This window comes from Megalopta genalis, chromosome 3 (genome assembly GCF_051020955.1).
Source record: "Megalopta genalis isolate 19385.01 chromosome 3, iyMegGena1_principal, whole genome shotgun sequence".
NCBI classification, from domain to species: domain Eukaryota; kingdom Metazoa; phylum Arthropoda; class Insecta; order Hymenoptera; family Halictidae; genus Megalopta; species Megalopta genalis.
The window spans coordinates 29,705,687-29,732,083 of NC_135015.1; the positions used below are offsets into that span (position 1 = coordinate 29,705,687).

Sequence of the window (26,397 nt, forward strand, 5' to 3'; positions counted from 1 at the left end):
TAAACGAGTTTTACCTCATACGAACGCTTTTTAATGTCAAGACAAGAATGTAATAAAAATAATGTACATAAACAATCATAAGTCCTCCCTCCCATAAAATTTACATATACTTGAAAGAATGAGTGAAGCTTATTCAAGCGATCAGTATTATAAGACAGCTATTCAAATGAGCAGATGACCTATAAGCCATCGTTACATTTGAACACTAACCTGGAACAGTGATGTTAATCTCGCAGATAGCGACGTTTCCGTCGTAGTCGAACGCCACGTACTTCACCACAGTATCCTCGAACACCCTCAGAGGTGTCCTAAAGCTGTGAGGTTTCACCTCGAGACGGGCAATGCTGCCGCTGTTGTCGATAGCAGTGGGCTCGGTGAAGTTAACAGGCAGAAGTCCTCCATCGGCTCCCTTCTGGACGACGATCGGCTGCTGGGGACAGTTCTGGAAGACCGGAGGCTCGTTGTCGACGCACGGAGAGAAGCCATAATCGTAGCCGAGAAGTGGTTCCGCGACAGGCTCCTCGCAGCCCATCAGCTCGAACTTGAGACACGCGTTGTCCATATAGCTGACGATGCCCAAGATGACGAACCGCGCTTGAACATATTTAGGCAGGGTGATCATCGCCAGTTCGCCGTAGTTCCCGGGATCCCGCATCGTCAGATTGAAGTTGGGGAAGTAGACGACGTAGTTCTCGTTCTCGGCCTGCTTGTAGAAGAACCTGATCTCCGTGGGCCTGCCGACGATGTCGTTCGTGACCACTCCCTTCACCAGGATCGCCTTCACGCGGAACACTTGGCCAAGATCGACGCTGACGTACGTGAAGGCCTCTTGCTTGCCGCACCAGCCGGTCACGGAGTTCAGCCGGACGTTCTTCGCTTCGTAGTTCGGCTTCTCGGAGGTCGCGTTGATGGCGGAGTCCGGGATGCGACCGGAAGCCAAGCCCAAAGGCTTCACGACCTTGCACTCCGGCTCGCGGACGCAGACGATTGGTCTTGGATTGATGAGAATGTACCCGGGTCTGCTGCAGCCGAACTGGACTTCCGATCCCTGCTCGTAGCTCCTGGCTACCTGGAAGCCGTCGCTGGGCCTGCCAGGGTCCTCGCAGACTGGACCCTCGCACCGAAGGTTGCCGAAGTCCCAAATACCGTTCGCTTGGCACCTGACGACGTTGTCGTGCCGGTTCGTCTGTCCAGCGAGCTTGAACGTGTCTTGGCAGCCGAAGAAGAAGGACGACTGGTACTTCGTGTCCAAGTACTGACCGTATTCGGCGCCAGGAGTGGGCAGCGGCTTCCCGCAGTCGGCTCTGGGACAGGCAGGTTGAGCTCCCGAGAGCCAGTAGTCCGGGAGACCTGGTTTAGGGTCGTAGACGCACTGACGGAAACCGGAGGAAGCTGTGTTGCGAAGGTAGCGACCGTTGCTGCCGCACTTCAGGGTGACGTTCTGCTTGAATGGCACCAGGACGCTCGCTTCGTCGCTGCGGACCACCGACAGACCCTCGTTCTTGTCGTCCGGCAAGGACACGCACTTCGCATCTGCCGAGAAATAGTGATTATTAGCAGTTTGTTGGAGCTTGGGATCACGAACAGTGCAGTCAAAAGTCGCTACGCAAGAGGCGACGCGTGCGCAGGGAGTCCCAAACAGCAACTTGGATGTCTACCGGGTGAACAATACAATCCTGATCTATTGGGTTGGCAACTAAGTAATTGCCGATTTGTTCAATGAAATAAAAAATTTTTTTTTATTTGGAACGAAGTTTCATCTGTAATGTATTTTCCATTTTGTTCGATGACCTTTTGCCAGCTCTCTGACAACTTGAAAATTCCACGCTCGTAGAAAGTCTGATCCTTTTCGGCCGAAAACTGAGTTAAGTGAGATTTTACAGCGTCATCATCGTTAAAAGTTTTACCACGAAGGGAGTTGTCCAGGGATCGAAATAAGTGGTAATCCGATGGCGCGAGATCAGGGCTATATGGCGGGTGTAACATCAATTCCCAACCAATGTCCATCAATTTTTGCCGAGTGGACGAAGACGTGTGCGGCCTAGCATTGTCCTGCTGGAAAATGACACCTTTACGATTGACCAATTCTGGTCGCTTTTCCTTGACCGCTGCATTCGATTTGTCCAGTTGCTAACATTCACGGATAATAAAAAATAACATAATAATAATAGTAATAATTTTATAATATATAACATTTACGGATATCATAAAAATGGGAGTGAGAGACAACTATAACTGAAATCGGCAATTACTTAGTTGCCAACCCAATAGAATTCGAAGCATGTCTAAAAATTTGTCGCCTTTCTCGCACAGTTGTTGATATTGGACGACCACCGGGGTTCTTTTTAACATATTTTTCTTTACTTTTTAAACAGTTATGAATTATACAACGACTTCTCCCTAATGTATGGACAATTTTTCGCACCGAGCAGTTTTCCTTCTTTAAATTGTTAATTATGTCGATCTCCGTTGGATGTAGTTTTTTGTCGTGCGGCATTTTCTACAATCAAAAACTATCGCACGCACAATATCACTTTAAATATTGCACGCCTAATAACAACAATTGGAAACGAAAGTCTGTTCTCGTAATGTTTAGTTTGCCGGTTTAGCGGAGACTGTGTTACAGTTTTGTCGTGGATACGATCGAGCAGAGACTGTGCGTCGCGTCGCCATCGTATCGCGACGCCCTACGCCGCTGTGCGGAACTCCTGCGCATGCGTCGCCTTGCGTAGCGACTTCTCCTGGCTGCACCGATCGCGAGTCAAGTCAGATTACTCACACTGACACTCCGGAGTAGTGCCGTTCCAAACGCCGCTGGACGTACAAATGACGGCCGATGATCCGGACAACACGTAGCCGAAGTTGCACTGGAACTTGACTAAATCGCCGAAGTGATGTTGTTGCTACAAAAGACATCGGGGCGAAGATAACAATCCACTCACAATTTGAACAACAAAAATTAGAAAATTACACCAGCTATTCACCTTGGTCGACAAGGTCTTTCCATTCTCCGGCGCGGACAGGGCAGGACACATGACAGGCACGCACGTCTTATTCTTCTGGTACAAGTCGCCATCCCTGTCCCCAGTTTCATACTTCTCGATGTAGAATCCAGCCGTGCCGTTGCCCTTGTACAACTCGTAGCCCGTGTTGCACATGCAAGCGTAGCTGCCAGGATTGTTGATGCACTTCTGATGGCAGCCGCCGTTGTTGATGGCGCATTCGTTCACGTCCGTGCACTCCAGACGAGTGCATCCCATGATTTCCAGCTTCATGCAGGGCGCGCCGATGTAGTCCTGTATCCTGAACCTTATGTACCGTGCCTCGATCGGCACCGGCAGGTTCAGAACGGACAGGGTTGGCTCCAGGATTCTGAACTCGACCGGGGTGCCGTCAGGGTTCGTGTAGTCCTTGAAGGCGTCCGTCAGGTCGTCGGTGTATTGTATGCGAACTGCCGACGTGTACGCTATGTTGCCGTCTACTCTGGCAACGACCTGGGTTCGGAACCCGCGGATGATAGTGGGAGCCTTCATGTCGATCATCACCCAGTTGGTCCCCGGCTCGATGTTGTTGCCGCACCAGCCGTCGCCGTTGTTCAGACGGATACCCTGAAATGTCAGAAATCGCGAACGTGTGTTTATTTGGATCATTTGGGAGACGACAGAGATACAATTGCGGAGGTATACAGTGGTGAGAATAATTGTAGACTAAATGTAACTTTTACATTTTTCTACCGACGTTTAAACGAAAAGTTAATGATACAGGATATCTGTATATTTTCATATTAGAAATAATAGAAAATAGAAATATACAAATATAATCGCGTTCTTTTGTTTTTGTTTGAGTATTAGTAAAATTGTAAAAAAATGTAAGATGTTACTTCGAGTTTATAATTATTCACAAGACTACAGGTGGTCACTTTTAGCTGAGACACCAAGTATATTTGAGAAAAGACTTAACAAAATACCATACTTGTATATTTCTATATTAGAAATAATGGAATATAGAAATATACGAATATGATATTTTGTTAAGTTCTCGTTTAGGTATCAGTAATAATGTAAAAGTTACGCACACTACTGTATCTGGACACCTTGAAAGACTAACTTTCTCAAAATTGTACCAAACGAGTTGAAGATTTTTAACATGTTTGAAGAACTAGTTTACTAGACAATGGAATGAGAAAAGATGAAAGAAATCACGTTTCCCAATTTTTTGATCTGACTATATATTTTAAAACTGGACTAAGTGACTTGATTCTTTTTACATGTTACAAGGACAAATCTACTAGACAATGGAATGAAAAAAAAATAAAAGAAATCACGTTTCCCAACTTTTTGATCTGACTATATATTTTAATGCTATACTAAATGACTTGATTTTTCTTACATGTTAGAGGAACTAGTTTACTAGACAATGGAGTGAAAAAAGATGAAAGAAATCACGTTTCCCAATTTTTTGATCTGACTATATATATTTTAAAACTGGACTAAGTGACTTGATTCTTTTTACATATTACAAGGACTAATTTACTAGACAATAGAGTGAAAAAAAAATGAAAGAAATCACGTTTCCCAATTTTTTGATCTGACTATATATATTTTAAAACTGGACTAAGTGACTTGATTCTTTTTACATATTACAAGGACTAATTTACTAGACAATAGAGTGAAAAAAATGAAAGAAATCACGCTTCCGAACTTTTTGATCTGACTATATATTTTAGAACTGGACTAAGTAACTTGATCTTTTTACATGTTAGAAGGAATAGTTTACTAGACAATGGAATCAAAACAAAATAAAAAAAATCACGTTTACCAACTTTTTTATCTGTCCATGAATTATAAAGCTATACTAAATGACTTGATTCTTTTTACATGTTAGAAGAACTAGTTTACTGTACAGTGACTATTACATGGTAATAATATTCTCAGAACATGACAACAAGAAATAAAAACTCTAGTCTTTTACTTTCTTTATTTATGTTGAAACAAAATAAAAGACCAATCGGAAAATAGAAGAGTCTGTCCTCACCGTCTTCATGTATCCATTTTCGGAGCTCGAAACGGTGATCGACTCATCAGGAATGCCCCCGTTGATGAGCCCAAGGTCCCCGATTGGCCTGCACTCCATGGTAGGAGCGAAGCCAGTCTTGCACTTGCAGGTGAACGCTCCGGGATTGTTTATGCATTCGGTGGAGGCCAGATCGCATTGGCTCGACGCACACTCGTTGATATCTGCGAAGCAATGAATGTCGATGAAGCAGCAACTGGCTAACACCTAACTAATAAAATCGCAGAGCATTCAAACCCACCTTCGCAAGTAGGAACGTTATCGAAGTGCTGATTCGGTCCACACTGTATGATGTTCGAGCCGGATAGTTTGTAGCCTCTGTTGCATTGCACCCTCGCTTCGTCGCCATAAAAGTAGTCCCTGGACATGTCCACCACGAAACCGTTCTTGATCGTGGGCAGCAATGGACACTTTGCTCCTACACGAAGCATTGTTGATTATCGTTGGGCGACAGGTTTTGCAATCTGATGCGAGCGGAGTCTAAATACTTACTGGAACACGTTGGCACCTCGTCGGACCAGGTACCGTTGCTCATACAGAGGATAACAGGGTGTCCGCTTCTGACGTACCCTGGCTCGCACTCGAACCTAACTATGGTTCCGTAACTGCGACCTCCACCGTTCAGGATCGTGATATTCGAATGGGGGGCTTCGGGAAGTGGCGAGCACTGCGAGGCTGCGAAGAAGTAGCAATAACATTGATATGATTTTTATTTTCATCATCGGAATATAGTATGTTTTATTTCATTGAATTTAGTTGTCAGTAGTTAGAAAGTTATTTAGTTATTTAAAAATTATAATATTAATAAGGTTAATTAATTTATTGCAAATTTATTGTGTTAATTTATTTATTAACATTATTTTGTTTTTTATAGTTTTTCTTATTTTTTATATTTATTTATATACAAGGAGTCCCGTATTTTTCCGTACATACATCGGGAGTGTGTTCCACAAGTAAAAATAAGACTAAAATATTATTTAATAGAATGTCCATAAAAAATGCTTTGTTAAGAGATTGCGTCAAGAATAAGAAATGTGAAGCAGCTATTGGTCGCTATTGGGGTCGAAAGCGGTGACGAAGATCGACGCCGGTCGATAGCGACCGATAGTTACAGTAGTGGGGCAGCTGGTAAGAGGGGGAATGTGAACGCAAATGTGCCTTCTTGTCGCGCGAGGACTATAAGTATATTTAACAGCGTTTATAAATCACGTTTTGTATTTTTGTCACAAGTTCTTAACAAAACATTTATGGACTTTTTATTATATTACATTTTAGTCTTATTTTTACTTGTAAAACACACTCCCGAAATATGTACGGAAAAATGCGGAACAGCCTGTATATTCAACGTAGTAAATTACTGACAATCAGAGAAATTAGAAATGTAACCAGTGACTATTGATTTGAATAAAAATGGTAGAACATAAAGTGTATTTCCATATTTTATCGATTCATTTTTTCCACATTATTTTTTCGAATTTTTCGGAGAGAATTATTTGAATAAAGAATCATTCGAATAAAGAATCATTCGAATACTGAATCATTCGAATAAAGAATCATTCGAATAAAGAATCATCCGAATCCTGAATCATTCGAATAAAGAATCATTCGAATCCTGAATCATTCAAACAAAGAATCATTCAAATAAAGAATTATTCACATAAATCGATAAAATAATGAATTATTCGAATAGAATATTCGACTAAAACAAATTCATTCAGATAATTATCTTAGATAAATTTCAGAAGTAGACTATAATTCGCGCCTCAAGTAGAGGTAAGGCCCACCGTGGAGCGACACTACTGTTGTGTGCCCATCTCACTTAACTTATGGGCCGTAGCCCCATTGTGGCATGCCATGTACCATTTTCGTGCGCTACTGCTCGTTCTGCAGTCTTAATTACAAACAGTATTCGTGCGCTGTTGTATTCATCTACATTTACATTCATCTGTAGTTTCCTCGCCTTACATTAAACATATTCACAACAACCTTACACCGCGCCATCAATATTCATTCGAAACAATCCGAATAACGAACTCTGGTTCGAATCCTTGCCACGTTGTCCTACTGACAACTTACCCAAACAAGAAGGCTTCTTCTCCCATCTGCCATCGGCCATGCACGAGATCTTCTCGGTCGGTCGACCGGATGGGAACGCGAAGCCGGCGTAGCACTGGTAGGTAGCCAAGCCTTTGTAAGTGACGTTGGACGACCCGATGGAGAAGCCGTTGTCAATTTGTGGGACTGGGCCGCAGTAGACCTCCTGGCAGTTGGGGATGTAAGTGACGGACCAGTTCCCGCTTGGGAGGCACTCTGTGGTGATCTTGGGCTTGCCGGTTGCGAACTCCTGGCCCAAGGGACACGAGAACGTGACAGGTGTGCCGAACGCGGTGTCCCTGCTGGAGGCCAGAGCTCCTTCGCCCGATTGAAGGTACGGACAGTCTGAAAATATCGAGCCGTTAGCCTTCGTTCTACAGGGTGTCCAAAAAATGTCTCGCAATCCGAAAGTGGCGGGTTCCTCGGGCCATTTGAAGCAACTTTTTCCTTTACAAAAATGTTCTTCGAGGCACCGTTAACGAGTTATTAACGAAAAACAGCGACCAATGAGAGGCGAGCTCGGCTGGCGCGAGGCGACCGAGCCGATGAGCGGAACTAGGCTTCGCGCGCTGGTTGGCTGGGCCGCCTCGCGTCAGCCGTACTCGATTCTTATTAGCCACTGTTTTTCGTTAATAACTCGTTAACGGTGCCTCGGAGAACATTTTTGTAAAGGAAGAAGTTGCTTCGAACGATCCGGGGAACCCGCCATTTCCGGATTGCGAGACATTTTTGGTACACCATGTATATGATCAGGCAAGTTGATCTCACCTGCTGAAAACTCAGCTTGCCAGCCAGCGCTGCTGTGCAGAGCGTCCGAAGTGAACCGGACCAGCATCTCTCCGCTCTCGGCAGTGAGCGTGATTTTCGGTCGAGTGTTGGACGTGAATCCGTTCCCAGGGTGCAGCCTGAGTCCGTTAGTGTTTGGACCATCGTAGATCTTCGGATCGGACATATAAATTAGCCTTGGCGAAAGATTCGGAAGCGGAAAGGACGAAAGGCTAAAGTTACCTGTACAAAATCAGTCTTGTGAACGTTGAAGCTGACGAATTTCAAGGACAGCGGCCCTCCTTGCGGGTTCTTCACTCTGTACAAGCATTCCTGATTGTTAGGGTAGTCATTCAGCCCGAATGACGGCGACTGAACGGTCCCGTTCCTCGCGATGATCGTCGCTTTGCATCCCTGGGTGTATCGGATGCTGAATCCGCGCCTCGAGTCGCCGAGGCTCGTTTTCAGGTACAGGTAGAGGCTGCTGCCGGTCGACATGATCACCGTCGGATTATCCTCCGATTTTCCTGTCAGCCGGGCGATTGGTCTGCTCATCGGCGAGTCACCGTCTCGGATGAGAATGTAATCACGGTTCATTTCGAGATCCAAGTCCTCGATCTGGGGAGAAACACGGATAAAATAAGCGAGCGGTCGCTTCGAAGGATCGATTCGATATTCCTGTTCCGCGTGCACACACATACACACACACACACACACACAGGTTGGTACCTACCTCCAAAGACATGATACGGCCAGGCTGCGCTTGCAGGATGTAGAGACATTCCAAGCCTCCCGGATAATTCTGCGGATATCCCGGCGAAGTGAGCACTTGTCCTTGAGGCGTCGCTCGCAGAATACCGCCGCAGGTCTGCGGTTCGGTCTTCCAAGAAGCACGGAAACCTTTCCTCTCCACGGAAGAGTCCGTGCTGAATTTAATGATCATAAAGTTCGAGGCTGATACGAACAGCTTGTTGCTCAGCTCCTGCTTGCCGGACAGCGTCGCCAGGTTCACGGACTTCTCCTCCGTACGGCCGCCGACCAGGATCTGCACTATGTCGAAGCTCTTCTCCGTCTCGAATTCTTGGAACTGGGCAAACAATCTTATCAGATGCGGGACACGTGCTCGAGCTTTGGTTACCGGAGCTCGAACGTTCGAAAATTACGGCGGGAACGCGTCCTAATAGAATGGAACCGAAGTGAATCCGCGGTATTAAATCGTTTTGCCAATACCAGCGGGATTTCACTGCTACCGATGTTAGTCTATCTTAAAAAGTTGACCCTTCGAGATTTAATTTAAGCTATCTAAATTTGTGCAATTATCACGGGAATAAATTTTAAGATCGATCCGAAGTGAGCTCTCAGAAAGCAATTTCTTTGCCACGAGTTACCGAATCGGATTTCTTTGAATTTTTCACACGATTTCCAATTTTCTTCGAAGCTAGAGTGATCCTATCTCAAAGTGCAGTCTTCAGTCTTGAATTTAAGCTGTCTAAAGTGAGAAAATTGCTGCGGCAATTCATTGTGAAATCGATTCAAACGAACCCGTTAAAGTTCATCCGTTTTCAGAATTTATTATTTTGCATATGACTGAATTATAACGATAATAATGAGGATACTCTTTTTTTGTTGATGGACAATTTCTTTGTTGCGTAGTGTAAGGTAAAAAATAAAATATAACAAGATATGAGAAGATATATAGGGTGTTCATTTTATCTTTAGCATACGTGATATCTCTGTTGTGGCTGATATTAGAAAAAAGATGTGTACGTGAAAATTTACATGATTTCACGGATACGAAGGTAGGACAACATTTTTTTCTCAAGGTCATTTTAAGGGGGGAACCTGGTTTACAACGCTGAAATATCAGCGATTGTCAAGAATTTTTCTGTAAGTTGAACTTCTTCAACACTTTAGAGAGATTTTATCAAACATTTAAACGGTACAACAAAATTGTTCTATAATATTACTAATAAAGTCTCTTGACATTGCTGTAATTGTTCATTTTTTCAGCATCACGCCGCTGGATTCATGTGTATACAACCCAGCGGATTGAATTTTCAAAAAAATTACGGAAAAAGTGCAAACTCGAAAAAATGTAACGATTTTACTATAAAGTTGCGATTTAGACCACGTTACAATGAATTCTCGCAGGATTTTCGTCACTTTAGACAGCTTAAATTCAAGACTGAGGAGTGCACTTCGATGTAAGATCGCTTTAACATCGTAGAAAAGTTGACATCGTGCCGAAAATTCAAGAAATCGGAATCGGTACACGTGGCAAAGAAATTCGATTTTGAGGGCTCGCTTCGGATCAATGGTAAAATACATTCCCGTAGCGATTGTTTAAATTCGGATGGCTTAAATTAACGAACAGCTACGCAGCTTTTTCGACAAATTTCAACAAATTTGTCGAAACTCCAAGATCGATGAATTCCGGCCCTTCTGATCGTGCATTGTCGTGGCCGGTGGAAAGAATAAGACGTCGTCAAGACAAGACACTTCTCCTCGTACCTGTAAAAGGATGTTGTGTCCTTGGGGCCCCTCCAAGGTCCACTTGCAGTTGCTCAGGGGTGCATACTTGTGCGGATAATTAGGACTCTCGACAACGTCGCCGCTGCTCGCCATGTAGAACTGGCAGTTAGCGGGACAGTCGATCTCGTCGGAGAAGTCGCCGCAGTCGTCCTGCTTGTCGCATTTGAACGCGGCGTTCACGCATTTACGGTTCGAACAGTGGAACGATCCTGTCGAAGATCGAAAATCGTGGGATTACGGGACGAGTACGGGGTGTGTCGGTGATTAACCCTTTTCGCTCGAACGGCGATTCCGAGGCGCCACTAAAAATTGCTATACTGTTTCTCTAAATAATTGTTAGAGTATCAGATTCGTTTATATTTTTCAAACATTGTTAAAATTGCAAATATTGTACTTGCCAGTAAGCTCAATTTCGTAGTAATAATATGAAATTAAAAAATTAAATAAATTAAATTATATAATAAAAATCATATGAAATTAAAAAGAGAATATAATATTATATACGATAGTATTAGGTCTACCGGAAAGTTCTGTCCGTTTTCGAATTGAAATATAACACAATTTTCACACATTTAATAATATTTATTGAAGAATATACTTTCCATCGTTACTTATGACTTCTTGCCAGCGTGATGGCAACTTGTAAATGCCATTTTTAAAAAATGATTTATTTTTAGAGGCGGAAAACTCAACTAGTGCTTGGTTGACGTCAGCTTCAGTTTTGAATTTTTTTTCCTGTAAAAAGTTTTGCAAAGAGAGAAACAAGTGATAATCGGAGGGTGCTAGGTCTGGGGAGTATGGCGGATGCGACAGAATTTCCCAGCCTAGCTCTGCGATTTTCTGACGAGTCGCCGAAGCAGCATGTGGTCTGGCATTATCATCGGTAGCCATGTTTTCACGATCGCGTCTCGCTTAATAATGACATGAGACATCTTTGTTTCAGTTTATTCAGGAGAGTACGTGTGTGTAAATGCAATGATAAAGAGAGATAGTCATATATGTCTCAAATCAACGTGTGCATATGGATTGAAACTTGAAGTGACACTATCGGACAGAACTTTCCGGTAGACCAAATATATAATTTATCATGTATTCGATTGCGAATAAATCGTACTAAATCATATAAAATGGAAATACTGTAGATTGTAAAACATGTTTTGGATTTCGAATTAAAATGTATAGCTTCGACTGCAAAGGGTTAAACTTGCGCCACGAGACGAGAGACGATTTACCTGCGGGACAGGCGTTGGCGCGGCACATGAACGGAAGCAATGATTCACACGTGGTTAGCTCCCACGTCTGCCGGTCGTCCGTCAGCGCGACGTCCACGCATTCACCTGATTGCGGATTCGGTTGCCTCGACGCCCAGAAACCTGAATACCGAAACTGTTACGAGCTGCCCGGATTCGCTGAACCCTCAACCACGAACCCAACTCGCTTCTGCATTAGAACGGTTTAATTCGCGATTACGGTACTCGCTCCGTAACTGTCACAATTTCGGGTCTACCGTGCGACAATTACGGTAAAGTTATTACACTTTTTCTTTTCTTTCTTTTTGTGCTGGTGTTCTGAACATGGAGAAGCAAAAATTAATGGACTCGCGCGAGCTTAGCCTTTCAATGCTATTTTTTTTTACCGAAGATGTCTCGAAAGACACCTTTTAATCATTTTTATTTAATTTTATTTGTACGAAATCGGTTGAATGGCGTCGTTTGATAATTTTTAATAAAATTTATTCCGTATGTTCTGCGATTTCTATGTAATCACTTCTCGACTTTTGACTATGATCATCACAAAATTAATTCGGCAAATTGTTTAATCCCTTGCCGCACCGTTGTTGTTACAATTGTAATGATTAGAACGTTTTTCGATCGTAAAAATCGAACTTATCGCGTGTGCCTACATTTACTGGAATAATTAAATGTCGGTGGCAAGAGAACGGAATTTCATTTCGAGTTCACAGAACACAGTGACATTCACGCCTATCAGGTACAGTAATGTCTCCCTAACTGACGCTCTGATTGTGTAAAAAGATGGACAAAAAAAAAAAAAAAAATTTCGGAAGAGGAGTTGATGGCTCCAATGACTGGTGGTTAATTTTTGAATGTTCCCCTTAATTGCTGGTACACAGTGAATTGAGCGCAAAGATGCGATCGTTAAGTTTTCTGAAATTCAAGTCATGCGAGCGCGAAGCGTGGGAAAAGAACGAGTCCTCCACTAATATCGATGATTTAATAGGATCGGAAGTAACAGAATGGTCCCGAGCCCGTCAAAGACGTGAAGGAAGTAATTCGAATGCACGTGTGCACCGCCAGACGAGTAAATTGCAACTCGTGCCGGCGCAGACGTAAAAGCGACGGTATCTGCGCATTGTTGTGGGAAAAGTATGTCTTCGTGCCGTATACACCGTTGCAGTTCCGCGTTTCCGTGACCCCGATGAAAACCGGCCGGCGCGCACACGTGCACGGACGAGTTTTATCATAGAAAAAGGTGTCCATTAATCCACCGTCCAAACAGTTTCTAATTGCTAATTAGACTGATATAGCATCCCCGAACCCATAAAACTCTACACGATATTCTAACAAAGAACGCTGGTAACCAATCAATATTTGTTTCGTTTTCGCGCATGTTGCAGTTCTCAATAAAACTAAGCGTACGCTTAGTTTTTCGAATACTGCAACATGTGTGAAAACGAAAAGAAAAGAACGCGTCCATTTACAGAAAATTGAATTATGTCATCTTGTAGCCGCCTCGAATCCATTTAATTTCTGTGAGAAATATTTTTTATGCAGTGTGTAATTAACGAGTTATTTTTTAATTGGTAGATTAAAATCGGACACCCGGTACATTGCCCAATGTTATTACTAAATGTAGAGCCCAGTTCGTACTGAATCTGTACAATGATCTCACACGAAATTGAATATATTTAATATGAAATCTAAAGATATATAACTTGCAATAAATTATATATATAATAATCAATATAATAATACTATACTTTATATTAATTATTAATAATTAATAATATTAATATTAATATATTAAAATAATAATATATATTAATAATGATAATAACTAATATTAATTATATATATAAATAAAATATATATTATAATAATAACAATAATAACAATAAATATTAATTATATGTTATATATATTAATATTTATTATTATTATTATATATTATTTATATATATTAATATTAGTTATTATTATTAATATCATTAATGATTAATAATTAATATAATGTATAGTATTACTATATATATAGTAATTATTATTAATACACATAAATAAATAAATAAATTTATAGCATGTTATATATATAAATATTTATATATATAATTATTCAATATTTAATGACCATCCTCTCGATTCGTTAATTCAGCATGCAAAAACTAGGTTTCCTACAATTTTGCTGTCTCAGACGAATGCGCATGAATTTCGAGAAAGAACGAATGGATCTCCGTGAAAAATTTAAAGTTGAACAGCGGCTAATTTTTGTGCTGTTGGGTTCTGGTATCGAGCATGAATAACACAAGAGACCGATCGTGAATCTCTCCGTGCGGAGAGCCGAGCGGAAACATGATTTTACAAACCGGCGTATTGGGAGACGAGCATTCCTGCCGCCGATTCGAGCGTGTTGGTCCGTAAATCGTCGGCTGAGGCCAGTCCCAGCCAGTAACGATCCAAATGCCGGCCGATCATGCTCGCGGACATGTTGTTCTCGCTGTACGACTCCACCACCATCAGTTCGCTGCCGTACCTGCAATCGTACATCAATTCGTCGATCTCTCGCTCCGTTCTAGCGTGTAATAACGCGACTGCAAAAGTCCATCGCGGCGCCTGTTTCTTATCGTTTGCCTCGTTCCCCGCGGAACACGTGGAAGAACAGTAAAATATTCGCTCGGATTCGCTTCCGAACGCTTCCAACGTTTCTCTACATCCGATCAAAATAGTTCTGAAAAAGATTCTGGGACAATACTTCATCAAATTATGCTTTGCTCGCGATATTAACAAATTGTGTTTCATATTTATATTTCTGCAATTTAAAATACCATATTTTACGACATGGGGTAGCGAAGGCGATTATTACCCGGGGCACCAATTACCGTGCCTTTGATCTGCTTTCTGGCGCAATTAACTTCGTATTTATCGTGGAGAATGTATTACATTTTTTGATTCCTTTATTTTGTTTATTTTTGAATGAAAAAGATAAATATATGTGTTATTCGATAAATAGGAAGTCGATTAAACAGTGAACAAAATAGAAGAATGACCAAATTTTGAATGTCTTCTTTGATAAATATAAGGATAATTAAAAAATGAATAAAGTAAAAGAATAAAAGAATTTTATATATAATAAAAGAATATATAATAAATAATAATAAAAGATGATAATAATAAATGTAATAAAAGAATTTAAATGAGAAGAAATTCTATTTTTTTTGTATGATTCGTTGAAATAAATTTGTATATTTTTTCCAGTGTTTTAAAGAACCATTTATTTTGTCGTTAAAACAAGGAATCAATCGGCCGAGCTTGAAAAAATTAATGAACGTCGATCTTTTACGAGAATATCAACAATTTTTGCAAATATCTTGTAAACTAAGATCGCATTTGTGAAAAAAGTAGCAAAATCACATGACTTTTTCATGATCCCCTGATCTGTGTTTCTTCTTCTCAGTTTAAAATACTGCCTTTAACGAGAAAACCGAGAAGATATTTAACAAAATGGAAATTGGTTTTACAATTTTTAAACACGATGCAGAAACACATGCAGTTTATTGCTTAATAGTTTCATAAAATATTCATTCAAAGAGTGAATCAAAAAATAAAAAGATATGCATGTGTGAAGAGCTACAATGACTCCCATTAATATTCGGGGACACCTTCTAAAACATTTTATTAAATTCTAAAACCTATCGCACCATTTAAAATTTTTATCCTAAGCTCAGATAAAAAAGTTAGAAAACGAGAGTCCTTTACTTTCTTTGGTCATTCGAAACGTTGGCAAAATTGACAAAATAAAAGCACTACAATCATTGTCTACTAGATCAACACTTCTATCATCTAAAAAAAATTCGAGCCATTTAGTCAAGTTTGAAGAAAGTTAGGTCCAGTATCAGCGGGAATCGCTGTACGTTGTAAAAGTTCGAGCTACCAATGGCGCTGGAAAATATTTGTCGTATTAGCCGGCTTGTGCTACTAACAAAGTTGAAATCACGCCGTGCAGAATACTTCTCACGTTTACGATCGAAGGATGATAGAAAGCGTGCGTAAAAACGGAGACGATTTGTAGACACGTCAAGCGATGCGAGACATTGCAGCGCGGACTTTATTGTTAATTACTATAGACGATTGGACCACTTACCTTCTGCATAGCTCCGCCGCTTTTCCCCAAGAGTGCCTGATGTTGAAGAATTTGTAGCAGTGTATGCCCCTCAGTTCCCATCCTGTTCAACAACGAATCGCCTCATTTAGTTTCAATTGTGTGCTAACAGTGTGTGTGTAGCATATGAAATAGAGTGGCACGTCAGTGAAACGACGAGGCAGGTCTTTCCATTAAACGAAATTGACTATTCTCTTCGATGAAATTTTTCTTTCGAAAATGCAGAAAGCACACATTTTCATCTAGCCGACGAAAGTACGCTTTCGCTGTTAAGTAGCGTAGGACGCCGGCAAAAGATCGTGGATCAACTTTTGACACGTCAATCTAAAGAGGAGACTTCCCTCTGCAAGACCGCGGTATCGCAAACGTGGAAAACAATTATGTGAACCTCGGATAGCCACTTGAATTCACCGTTACAGGAGCATAAGGTTGCGAAGAGTAAATATTAGTATGTAACTGTTTACTTTAGTTTGTTTAAACTTAAACTAAGTAAAAATCACAGGAAAAATACATAAGAATGTGTAGTGTTTTTGGAATTTTTATGGAAAATATTTTTCCCGATGGACTGTGAAGGTGACACAAATTATGGTGCCACTAATAATCAACGACCTCGAAAACCCCTGGATACTAATTTTTGCCTCAATTACCGTTTTCTCATTGATTTGTTCACATTTTCTCCGCATTTTGAGCATTTCGAATCACTGTGCGTCGTCTTCCATGATTAATCGATTGGTTATCGATTGATTTCGTACGTATCGACAATATTTATTTCACGAAGCTTAACAAAAAACTATTTCTAACATTTCGGAGAACAAAAGTAAATTTTATTCGGTGTCGCTATTGTCGCTTTCGTAATTTAAAACAATCAATTATTTCTTTTTGGCAGAAAATCATCGTTTTCATCAGTTGAAACATTTGGTAGTTCGACGTCATTTTCATTGTTGAAGTTAAATTTTTCGGACGACTTTTTCTCAATATTTTCTTTCGCACTAAGTTTTCGTGAATCTGCTGACATTCGCTGCATCATTTCATTAAATTTTGTCCATCCAATTTTCCAAAAAATAATTAATTATTCGTATTTGTAAAAGTGGTTTCCCACGAAGGGCGAATGGAGCCAGCGTCCTATTTCAATTATTTTAGCCGTTCGTGGCTTCTTCGCGATCGTATAGGATAAGTGTATCAATTACTGTGCCAATTAGAGCAACGTTCGGAGTTTCCGACAAATTAAATAGCTTTTTTTGCCTATGTATATCGCACATCTTGAAACATAACAAACGTATTTTATATGAGTACGAATTTTTTCATAATAATAATATATAATTAATAATGTAAATAAGGCAAAATATTTAACAAAATACACGAAACAGTTTTCGAGCGAATTACGGCGCCCTTGAAAACATGAGAAGTTCATTACTGCGTGCTAACAGCCTTTTCTAATTACTGCTTCTCGATTTCCGTACACCGATCTAATTACTGTGCTTCAATTACTGTGATCAGTTCTAGGTAAATAAAATCCTACAACAAAAATAACGAAACATGAAATATTCCGTATTAAATGATTTAGCATAATTGATTATATATGTTTCAAGACTTTACTTTACTTTAAATAACAAAAATATATATCTAACAAATTAATTATATAATATTATTGCTTTTCCGTAATTTAGACGAATACTATGTATAGAATAATTTCATTTTTTACTCTTTCCGGAAGCAAAGATCTTTTACTTTCTTCATCTTTATTTGCAACGTGTTTCTTGAGACTTTTAACAAGTTCAAAGCGAAAACATATCAAATCATTATCAGAAATTTAAAAAGTTTATTTCCGCATTTTATAGGTATTAAGAAATTTTGAAGCAGCTATAAAAATTACGGATCAGGATCTATTTAAAAGATTCAATAGATTTAATTGATTTAAATACAAGTAATTTTTGAATATAAGAATAATAATAATATAAGATAAGAATATAATTAATAATATAAGAATATAAGATCTTAATAATATAAGATATATATAATCTTAATAATATAAGAATATATTATATCAATAATATAAGAATATATTATATTAATAATATATAATTTTTTCAATAATAAAATTATTGCGTGGTCACAGTAACCAGAGGGTTGGGGGCACAGTAATTGGCACGCTTACCCTACATTACTCAAATCGGAACGGACAAAGGGCGTCTAGGGTTGCTTCTCGAAAGACTATGGTTTCCCCATGGGGAACCAGTTACGCGGCGCCGCAGATCAATTCGCAACGGACGGAGCCTTCGAGGTGGCAGGAAACGCGGTTAACCGGTGACCTGTACAGACAGTGACGGACAGAACGACCTCGATCGTTTTTAGTGCGACGCACCGTATGCGAGTCAAAGGTAGGTCGGTGGGTAAACGGGTAACATTGTAAAAGAGAATCCGTCGCCCCGAGTGAAACGTCCTCGCGTGCTCGCTGTGTTGACCGTTCGAATTGAGAAGTCGCGGACAGGTTCCCGGTGCAAATAGAATTTTTGCATTCCAAGCCGAGAACTTTCTGCGACCTTACGCGAGAATAGCGTGCCCGACAACCGACGCTTGGAACGAAAGTGTTGATTCGCTTTTCAACCGGCTGAATTTTTGGTGTCGCTTGCAATTCACACCGAAAGCTAGATGTCGATGTACATTCGATCAGACTGAAAGCTAGAGTTCATCCGATGAAATTGAAGACTAGAGTTTGCCCAATAAAACTGGAAGCTTAAGTTTGTTGGATCAAATTGATGATGAGAGAACGCAAACAATTGACTTGGTAGCTTGTGTTCAGTCATATTCGACCCTCATCCCTTCCTCGCGTCAATTTGATACTATATATTTTTTTTCAAGTTTCAGAATATATTTGTTACTCTAGAGTATTCATTATATTAGCAAAATTATATTTATAGCTTGTTTTATTATTATATTTTATTATATTTAGTTTACTATATTATTATATATTTTATTATATATTTAGTTTAAATTGACTCCGTATCAATTATTAATGTTGACATCACGTCAAATTGACTCAGTATCAATGATTAATGTTGACTTGATGTCAAATAAAAGCCGCATCAACTATTAATGTTGATTTGACGTCAAATAAAAGCCGCGTCGATTATTAACGTTGACTTGACGTCAAATAAAAGCCGCGTCAATTATTAATGTTGACTTGATGTCAAATTGACTCAGTATTAAATATTAATGTTGAGTTGACGTCAAATTGATTCAGTATCAATTATTAATGTCGACTTGACGTCAAATCAAAGCCGCGTCAATTATTAACGTTGATTTGACGTCAAATAAAAGCCGCGTCAATTATTAACGTTGACTTGATATCAAATTGACTCAGTATCAATTATTAATGTTGACTTCACGTCAAATTGACTCAGTATCAATTATTAATGTTGACTTCACGTCAAATTGATTCAGTATCAATTATTAATGTCCACTTGACGCCAAATCAAAGCCGCAACAACTATTAATATTAATTTGACGTCAAATCAAAGCCGCGTCAATTACTTTTACTGACGTAAAATTAACTCTGTATCGATAATGTTACCACTACTGATATGGAGCCTGTCTATCGACAAGTCACCACTATTGATACGGATCAATTTTTACGTCACGTTATCACTAGTAATATGAAAACAGTGATCGCCACTTGAAGACTGAAGGAGTCCAAAAAACTAATCCATTAGCTCGAGTTCATTGAGTTCATCGATTTTAGGTTGAAGAGTTCAGTTATTGATTTTTACAATAGGCTTTCTCTCTCTCTCTCTCTCGAGAGAGAGAGAGAGAGAGAGAGAGAGATGCAACTAGATAGTTATAGATGATTAGGATATTTGAGATTGAGAGATGTATTTGAGAGATGTTTTCGTGAATTCGTGAGATTATGTGAAAAAATGGGGACGCGAACAGCATCGAAGTGACACACGGATGTCTAGGAAACAGGTATCTCAGTCTGGCTACCGAGAAATCGATTGGTGTCATGAGAGATCGCAGACTATCCTACTTGTTCCATGACTCCTCGCGAGGATGACGCCTCGGAAATCAAAAGTGCCGCGGATAACCGTGATTCTTTTTGCGGAAGCTCGACTATCTTGCTATTTATGCGCTCAGTAGGTTGTCGTGAGTCATTCATCTTCGTAGACATTCATGGACACATTATTTCCGGATGACCCAGTGAATACAACAATGGAATATTGGCGCGATAACTCTGTACATTAAAAATATTATAATAGGTCAGTTCGTGACAGAAGTTTTGGTTATGGGCTACCGGGAAGACTGTACATATCGTCATTCGAAATAGATTTCTTTAAATATTATTTATAAGCATCTTTTTCTCAGAAAGATTTAATAATAATTAGTCATTAATAATCATTAATGACTATTTATACGTCATCGATAATAATTAGATTTAATAATAATCATCATTCGAAATGGATTTTTCTAAATGTAATTTATACATATTATTTTATAGAAAGATTTAATATTAATGAGTCATTAATAATTATCAATTACTATTTATCCCTCATTGATAATAATGAGATTTAATAATAATCGTTATTTGAAATATAATTTTCTAAATACTATTTGTATATATCATCTTCCAGATGGATTTAATAATAAATGAGTAGAGAGCGGATTTTATGCATTTATAGTAAAACTATGGTAAAAAGAATATTGAGTAGTGAAGACATAAGAAGAATTTACGAATATTGTTGGATTATTTCCACTTTATTAAAACTGTTCAAAGGAAGAATACAGTTTAATTTAATTCTTGTTTTATACAATCAAGGTAGACAATTTTTAATTTGCATAAGAACCGTAGTCTAATAACGAGAGACTGTACAGTATAATTCGAAATTCACTTTTCTAAATATAATTTACAGAGATCATTTTCTACAAAGATCTCTCTTGATCTTTATTAAAATATTTCTACTTACTTTTATCAAATCTCTACTATAATCATCAATCTAAACCAAGTTTTGTAGTGCAAAGTTTTCTAAGTGTGGAATCTGTATCAGATTCCAAGATCGATGAATGAGAAAGTTATTGCAGGAGAAATATCTATTTTCTCTATTATTTTTGTAACTTTATATAGCATTTATAATATAAGAATGTTGTTAGACCGAAGTAAAATATCGTTAATATAGTGGAGCCGGATACTGTGGTGTTACCAATAATAGAATAACAAATCTTTTTATTAAAGAACTAACGAAATAAAAGAATAAAAAAATCTTTCTTCTCAAAAAATAAACAAGATAAAAGAATAAAAAAACTTCTTTCTGAAAAAATAAACAAAAAATAAGAGAGGATAAAAAGACTTTCTTCTTAAAAAATTAAGAAAATAAAAGAATAAAAAGAATACTTTCTTATGAAAAAATAAAGACAATAAAAGAATATACAATTTCTTTTACTAAAAAATAAGCAAAATTCAAGAAAAACAAAATGTTTTTCATTAGAAAAGAGGACAGAATTTTAGCGTGAGTTGGGATTGAGTCGCTATTGACACTTCGAGCGATCTAATAATTGAATATTTGCATAATTTGAACAGTTTCGTGTTTCATCGAGCATATTGCAGGCATGATCAGGTGAATTAATGTGTGATTACTCAATGACTCCTCGGTGCAATTTCAGTTGGCCTCACCGAGAGAGACTTCGACGGCCTTCCTTTCTTTTTAAAGGTCAAACGGCCATATTGGTACCACGCACTCTGTTCGTCTCGCGTTTATTAGCATTTTCTCGTTCAGAGAACACAGAATATTCTGTGCCGACGTTGACGCGTTCGACGGCTTTCAATATCGTCACTGGCTCAGAATTAGAAAATCATGGACAGTTATTTCTACAAAGAAATGAAAGTATCTTGTCCTTTTGTTTACTGGTTCCGTAATATGTTTATAGTAAATATATTATAGTAAATTTATTTTATCATTGGAGGATTCCAAGAATATAATTTCTTCGCATATTTTTCGCATATTTTGCACACATTACATATATTTTGTATAATGCATATTTTTTCCATATACATATCTCTGTCTCTTATTTCTGCATATTTCGTGCACATTTGTTTTAACTACATTCAAAACGCTTGGGTAATATGGTTAGTGGTGGCAATGTTCTACGCAAGACACACGCATGCTTTCATCTTGTTTTATTTACATAATTAAGCTTAACTGCCCCATTAACTCTTTACGAGGTAATCAAGTCTTCATTTATTCTTAGGCTGTCGAAACCTTTGAAGAAAGAGGACGCGCAGTATGCGTTAAAGCAACACAGGAGATTTTCAAGGACGAAAATCTTACCCACGATTTGGCTTTTATTGATGCCGACTTCCGCCTTTTTCCAGCTGCTGCAATGAAATTAGAGTAGGAATTCCTTAGAGTACTTGTGGAGGGAAAGATAACAGAAAAATGTAAATATGACCTACAAAGAAATCCTGGATTTGGGACACTGTCGAGCTTAACACTAGAACTACCAAAATTGACTGACTATAATATATATATTTATTATTATATATATATATATATATATATATATATATATATATATTTATTATTATTTATATATATATTTATATATTTATTATTATATATATGTATATATATATTTATTTATTATTATTTATATATATATTTATATATTTTATTTAGAGCTTATTTAGAGCTTAATTTTTATATATAAATATATATAAACAAATATATATAAATATATAAAATAAAAAAATCATAGGACGTTTAAATAAATCCAGTCTCAACATTATTATAAAACAATATGCACTAGTCGCGTTTAGGGCTCGGTAGTTTTGGTGTTAACACACTAGATTTACGGAGCACAAAAAAACAACAGTTTATAAAGGTAACAATAAGACATTTACTCTGATCTTTAACAAGTGTTGTTGTAACATTTGCCGTAAGTAACATATGAATTGAATGAATAACTGATAAATGTATCTTCGTGATATGAATAATCGTAAATTAAAAAATTAGTGATCCGTCATTTTGACGGGTTCCATAAATCTAGTGTTAATAACATCTTAAGTGATGTAATCACTAAGATTATAGATGAAGTAACAGCACAATATTGGAAAAAATATACGTATGCTTCTATCATATCCTGTGATGTTGAAAGAACATTAAATTAATTTTATGTGATGAAAGGCAACAATTATAGAAAATATAGAAAAAATAATCGTAACACATTATGATGCAAATTCCGGTAAATAGTAGCAAGTACAGTTGTAGTAGTAGCAGTAGAAAATAGTAGTAAATGGTGGAGATAATAAAGCAATTGGCATAAAGATTTATTTCAATATAAATATTGAATGAAATATTCAATATAAAAATTCAAAAAATATAAAGATATAATTTCATATTCCTGAATATATAATATCTTGCATTAATCTTGCATATATTTTGTATATTTCGACATATAAATATTGCAAAAAAACATCCGCACTCTCTATATTATAATTATTAGACTGCAGATTTTATCTATTTATAGGAAAAATGTATAGGTGAAACTCAAGATATAGTAACAAAATTAAAGAAATCTAAAAATGTTGACACGTTAATTACAACATATCAAAATCATTTAAGTAATAACTAACATTGCGCTTGGCTCCCACGTCTTGCAATTAGACAAAAACTATTTTTCATTTGCACAGAGACCAACGGTCTAATAATTACACTTGTAACGGAAAATCAACTAAATAAAATTTAATCAAATAAAAAAGAATTAATTAAATAAAATTAAAATTTAAATCAATTAAATTAAATTTGACATCGAATAATGTCACATGTTTCTGCGTTCTTCATCCTCTCCAAAACGAATAAAGCGGGCTTTGAGGTTCGCTCGTTAGTTTCAGGAGCATCCTGTTTATACGTAGCACACTAAAATCCAACGCAAACAGCCGGACAGGATCCGAGACACGACACAACGGACGATCTGTCGCGAGAGCGTTCCGTATGCTCCACTTTTTGGAATCCCGTTCCGGCGAAAAGTGTGTACATACGTGTGTATGTAAATGTACATACACAGTACCGTTCAAAAGTTTGGTGGTCGCGCTGCTCGAAATATCACACAGCCAGTTCCATGTACAATGACTCTTAATATTCGGACACCATTTAAAACAGAATAACTGTTTTAAACCTGGACTAAACAATTTGAATTTTTCTTTTTTAGATGATAGAGGGATTAATCTATTTGACGATAACTAAAACAATTTGAATTTTCCTTTTTTAGATGATAGAGGGATTAATCTATTTGACGATAACTGAAACAATTTGAACGATTTGAATTTTTCTTTTTTAGATAATAGGGGGATTAATCTATTTGACGATAACTAAAACAATTTGAACAATTTGAATTTTTCTTTCTTAGGTGATAGAGGGATTAATCTATTTGACAATGACTAAAATAATTTGAATAATTTGAATCTTTCTTTTTTAGATAATAGAGGGATTAATCTATTTGACGATAACTAAAACAATTTGAATTTTCCTTTTTTAGATGATAGAGGGATTAATCTATTTGACGATAACTAAAACAATTTGAATTTTCCTTTTTTATATGATAGAGGGATTAATCTATTTGACGATAACTAAAACAATTTGAATTTTCCTCTTTTAAATGATAGAGGGATTAATCTATTTGACGCGATAACTAAAACAATTTGAACGATTTGAATTTTTCTTTTTTAGATAATAGGGGGATTAATCTATTTGACGATAACTAAAACAATTTGAACAATTTGAATTTTTCTTTCTTAGGTGATAGAGGGATTAATCTATTTGACAATGACTAAAATAATTTGAATAATTTGAATCTTTCTTTTTTAGATAATAGAGGGATTAATCTATTTGACAATGACTAAAATAATTTGAATAATTTGAATCTTTCTTTTTTAGATAATAGAGGGATTAATCTATTTGACGATAACTAAAACAATTTGAATTTTTCTTTTTTAGATAATAGGGGGATTAATCTATTTGACGATAACTAAAACAATTTGAACAATTTGAATTCTTCTTTTTTAGATAATAGAGGGATTAATCTATTTGACGATAACTAAAACAATTTGAACAATTTGAATTCTTCTTTTTTGGATGATAGAGGGATTAATCTATTAAAAAATGACTAAAATGCTTCTTTTTTAATTTTGCTATTGCTTGAAATGGTAAAAGAGAATAAAAAGCTCTCATTACCTATCTTTTTTATCTGGGTTTGTAACGAAAATTTAAACAATGCGTTTTGTACAAAATTCGGCAATTTATATACACGCTGAAAATTTAATTGAAATCGCCTGACCTTGATAGGAGCTGTAAATAATTAAAGATCGCGAAAATCGCAGTTTTGTCCCGATTTTTAACACTTTCGACGAATACGATAAATTCTCTCCAAATGTCCCTCAGCTTGTAAACAAAAATGGACAATTTGGGAAGAGAAGTTACGATTATTTTATAATTATTAACAATCGCCAAATATAAAATTGTATAAAACAATCGTGTCTCCTTTTTCCAAATTGTCCATTTTTATTTACAAGCTGAGGGACAATATGAGAGAATTCACTGTAACCATAAAAAAGTGCAGTTTTTGAAATCTTTTAATTCTAGGTTAGCCAATTTCGATCAAATATTCAGCACACATATAAATTACAAAAATCTACGAAAGGCATTTTTTAAATTTTCGTTCTAGGCTCAGATGAAAAGGTTAAGAAACCAGAGTTTTTTATCCTCTTTCGTCATCCTAAGCAATAGCATAATTTTAAAACAAGCATTCTAGTTCTGGTCTAGTAAACTGGCCTCACCGCAATCTAAAAAAAAAAAAATTCACGTCATTCAGTCCCGTTTCAAAACAGTTATTCCGTTTTAAACGGTGTCCGAATATTAATAAGAGCCGCTGCACCTCGACGAAGTTTTACCGAATTTTCTTAATCACCTTCTACAATTTCACAAATCCAGAATCTACGACATTCCGCGGGCTTGTAAAAGGTTATGTTTATGAAATAAACTTTACTTGTGCAAACCGGTTGCCGTCTCATATTTTCCACATGCACGAATGTCCTAAGTGCTAAGTTATCGCTCGAGTCGAAGTTATTTATTATTAGCACTTCGTTTCGCGAAATCACGATAATTTTCATATTACTTTCGATACATAGAAGAATATTCTGTGTAAAGCTATTTTTGAAAAGTTTATTAATCGGTTGCGCGTTCAGGCTATAACCTCTAATTGCAGTTCCTTTGTCAGCACTTCTCAATTCAATTTTTCAATTAATTTGTAAACATATTAAAAATATTAAAATAAACATATCACAATTACAAACATATTACAATGTTATAATCGAACATTGTCAAAATAAGGATGAAGATTTTGAAATAATATCACGTAGAAGAGGAATTGTTCTTTACTAACGATCTTTTTTCTTCGAAAGTGTTAAAATATAGATTAAAAAATCACAAAATGAAAACAGTGCATGAATTGTAGAGCACAGTAAATTCTCTCAAGTTGTCCCCGAGCTTGTAAACA

At 37.4% G+C, this 26,397-nt stretch overlaps 1 protein-coding gene across 2 annotated transcripts in view; it reads right to left on the minus strand.

Annotated features, from left to right (window-relative positions):
• uif (sushi, von Willebrand factor type A, EGF and pentraxin domain-containing protein uif) overlaps nucleotides 1-26,397 on the minus strand; it is a 106,337-nt gene that overhangs the window by 19,072 nt on the left and 60,868 nt on the right. For both annotated transcript variants that reach the window (XM_076520535.1, XM_076520534.1), the window contains exons 4-17: nucleotides 15,841-15,922; nucleotides 14,066-14,232; nucleotides 11,697-11,837; nucleotides 10,444-10,673; nucleotides 8,666-9,019; nucleotides 8,176-8,550; nucleotides 7,936-8,104; nucleotides 7,150-7,512; nucleotides 5,566-5,748; nucleotides 5,315-5,491; nucleotides 5,035-5,237; nucleotides 2,985-3,608; nucleotides 2,780-2,903; nucleotides 211-1,533 (exon numbers count right to left, since the gene is read on the minus strand). In XM_076520535.1, the coding sequence (XP_076376650.1) occupies nucleotides 211-1,533; nucleotides 2,780-2,903; nucleotides 2,985-3,608; nucleotides 5,035-5,237; nucleotides 5,315-5,491; nucleotides 5,566-5,748; nucleotides 7,150-7,512; nucleotides 7,936-8,104; nucleotides 8,176-8,550; nucleotides 8,666-9,019; nucleotides 10,444-10,673; nucleotides 11,697-11,837; nucleotides 14,066-14,232; nucleotides 15,841-15,922 (4,515 nt within the window). The remainder of the gene's footprint in view (nucleotides 1-210; nucleotides 1,534-2,779; nucleotides 2,904-2,984; nucleotides 3,609-5,034; nucleotides 5,238-5,314; nucleotides 5,492-5,565; nucleotides 5,749-7,149; nucleotides 7,513-7,935; nucleotides 8,105-8,175; nucleotides 8,551-8,665; nucleotides 9,020-10,443; nucleotides 10,674-11,696; nucleotides 11,838-14,065; nucleotides 14,233-15,840; nucleotides 15,923-26,397) is intronic.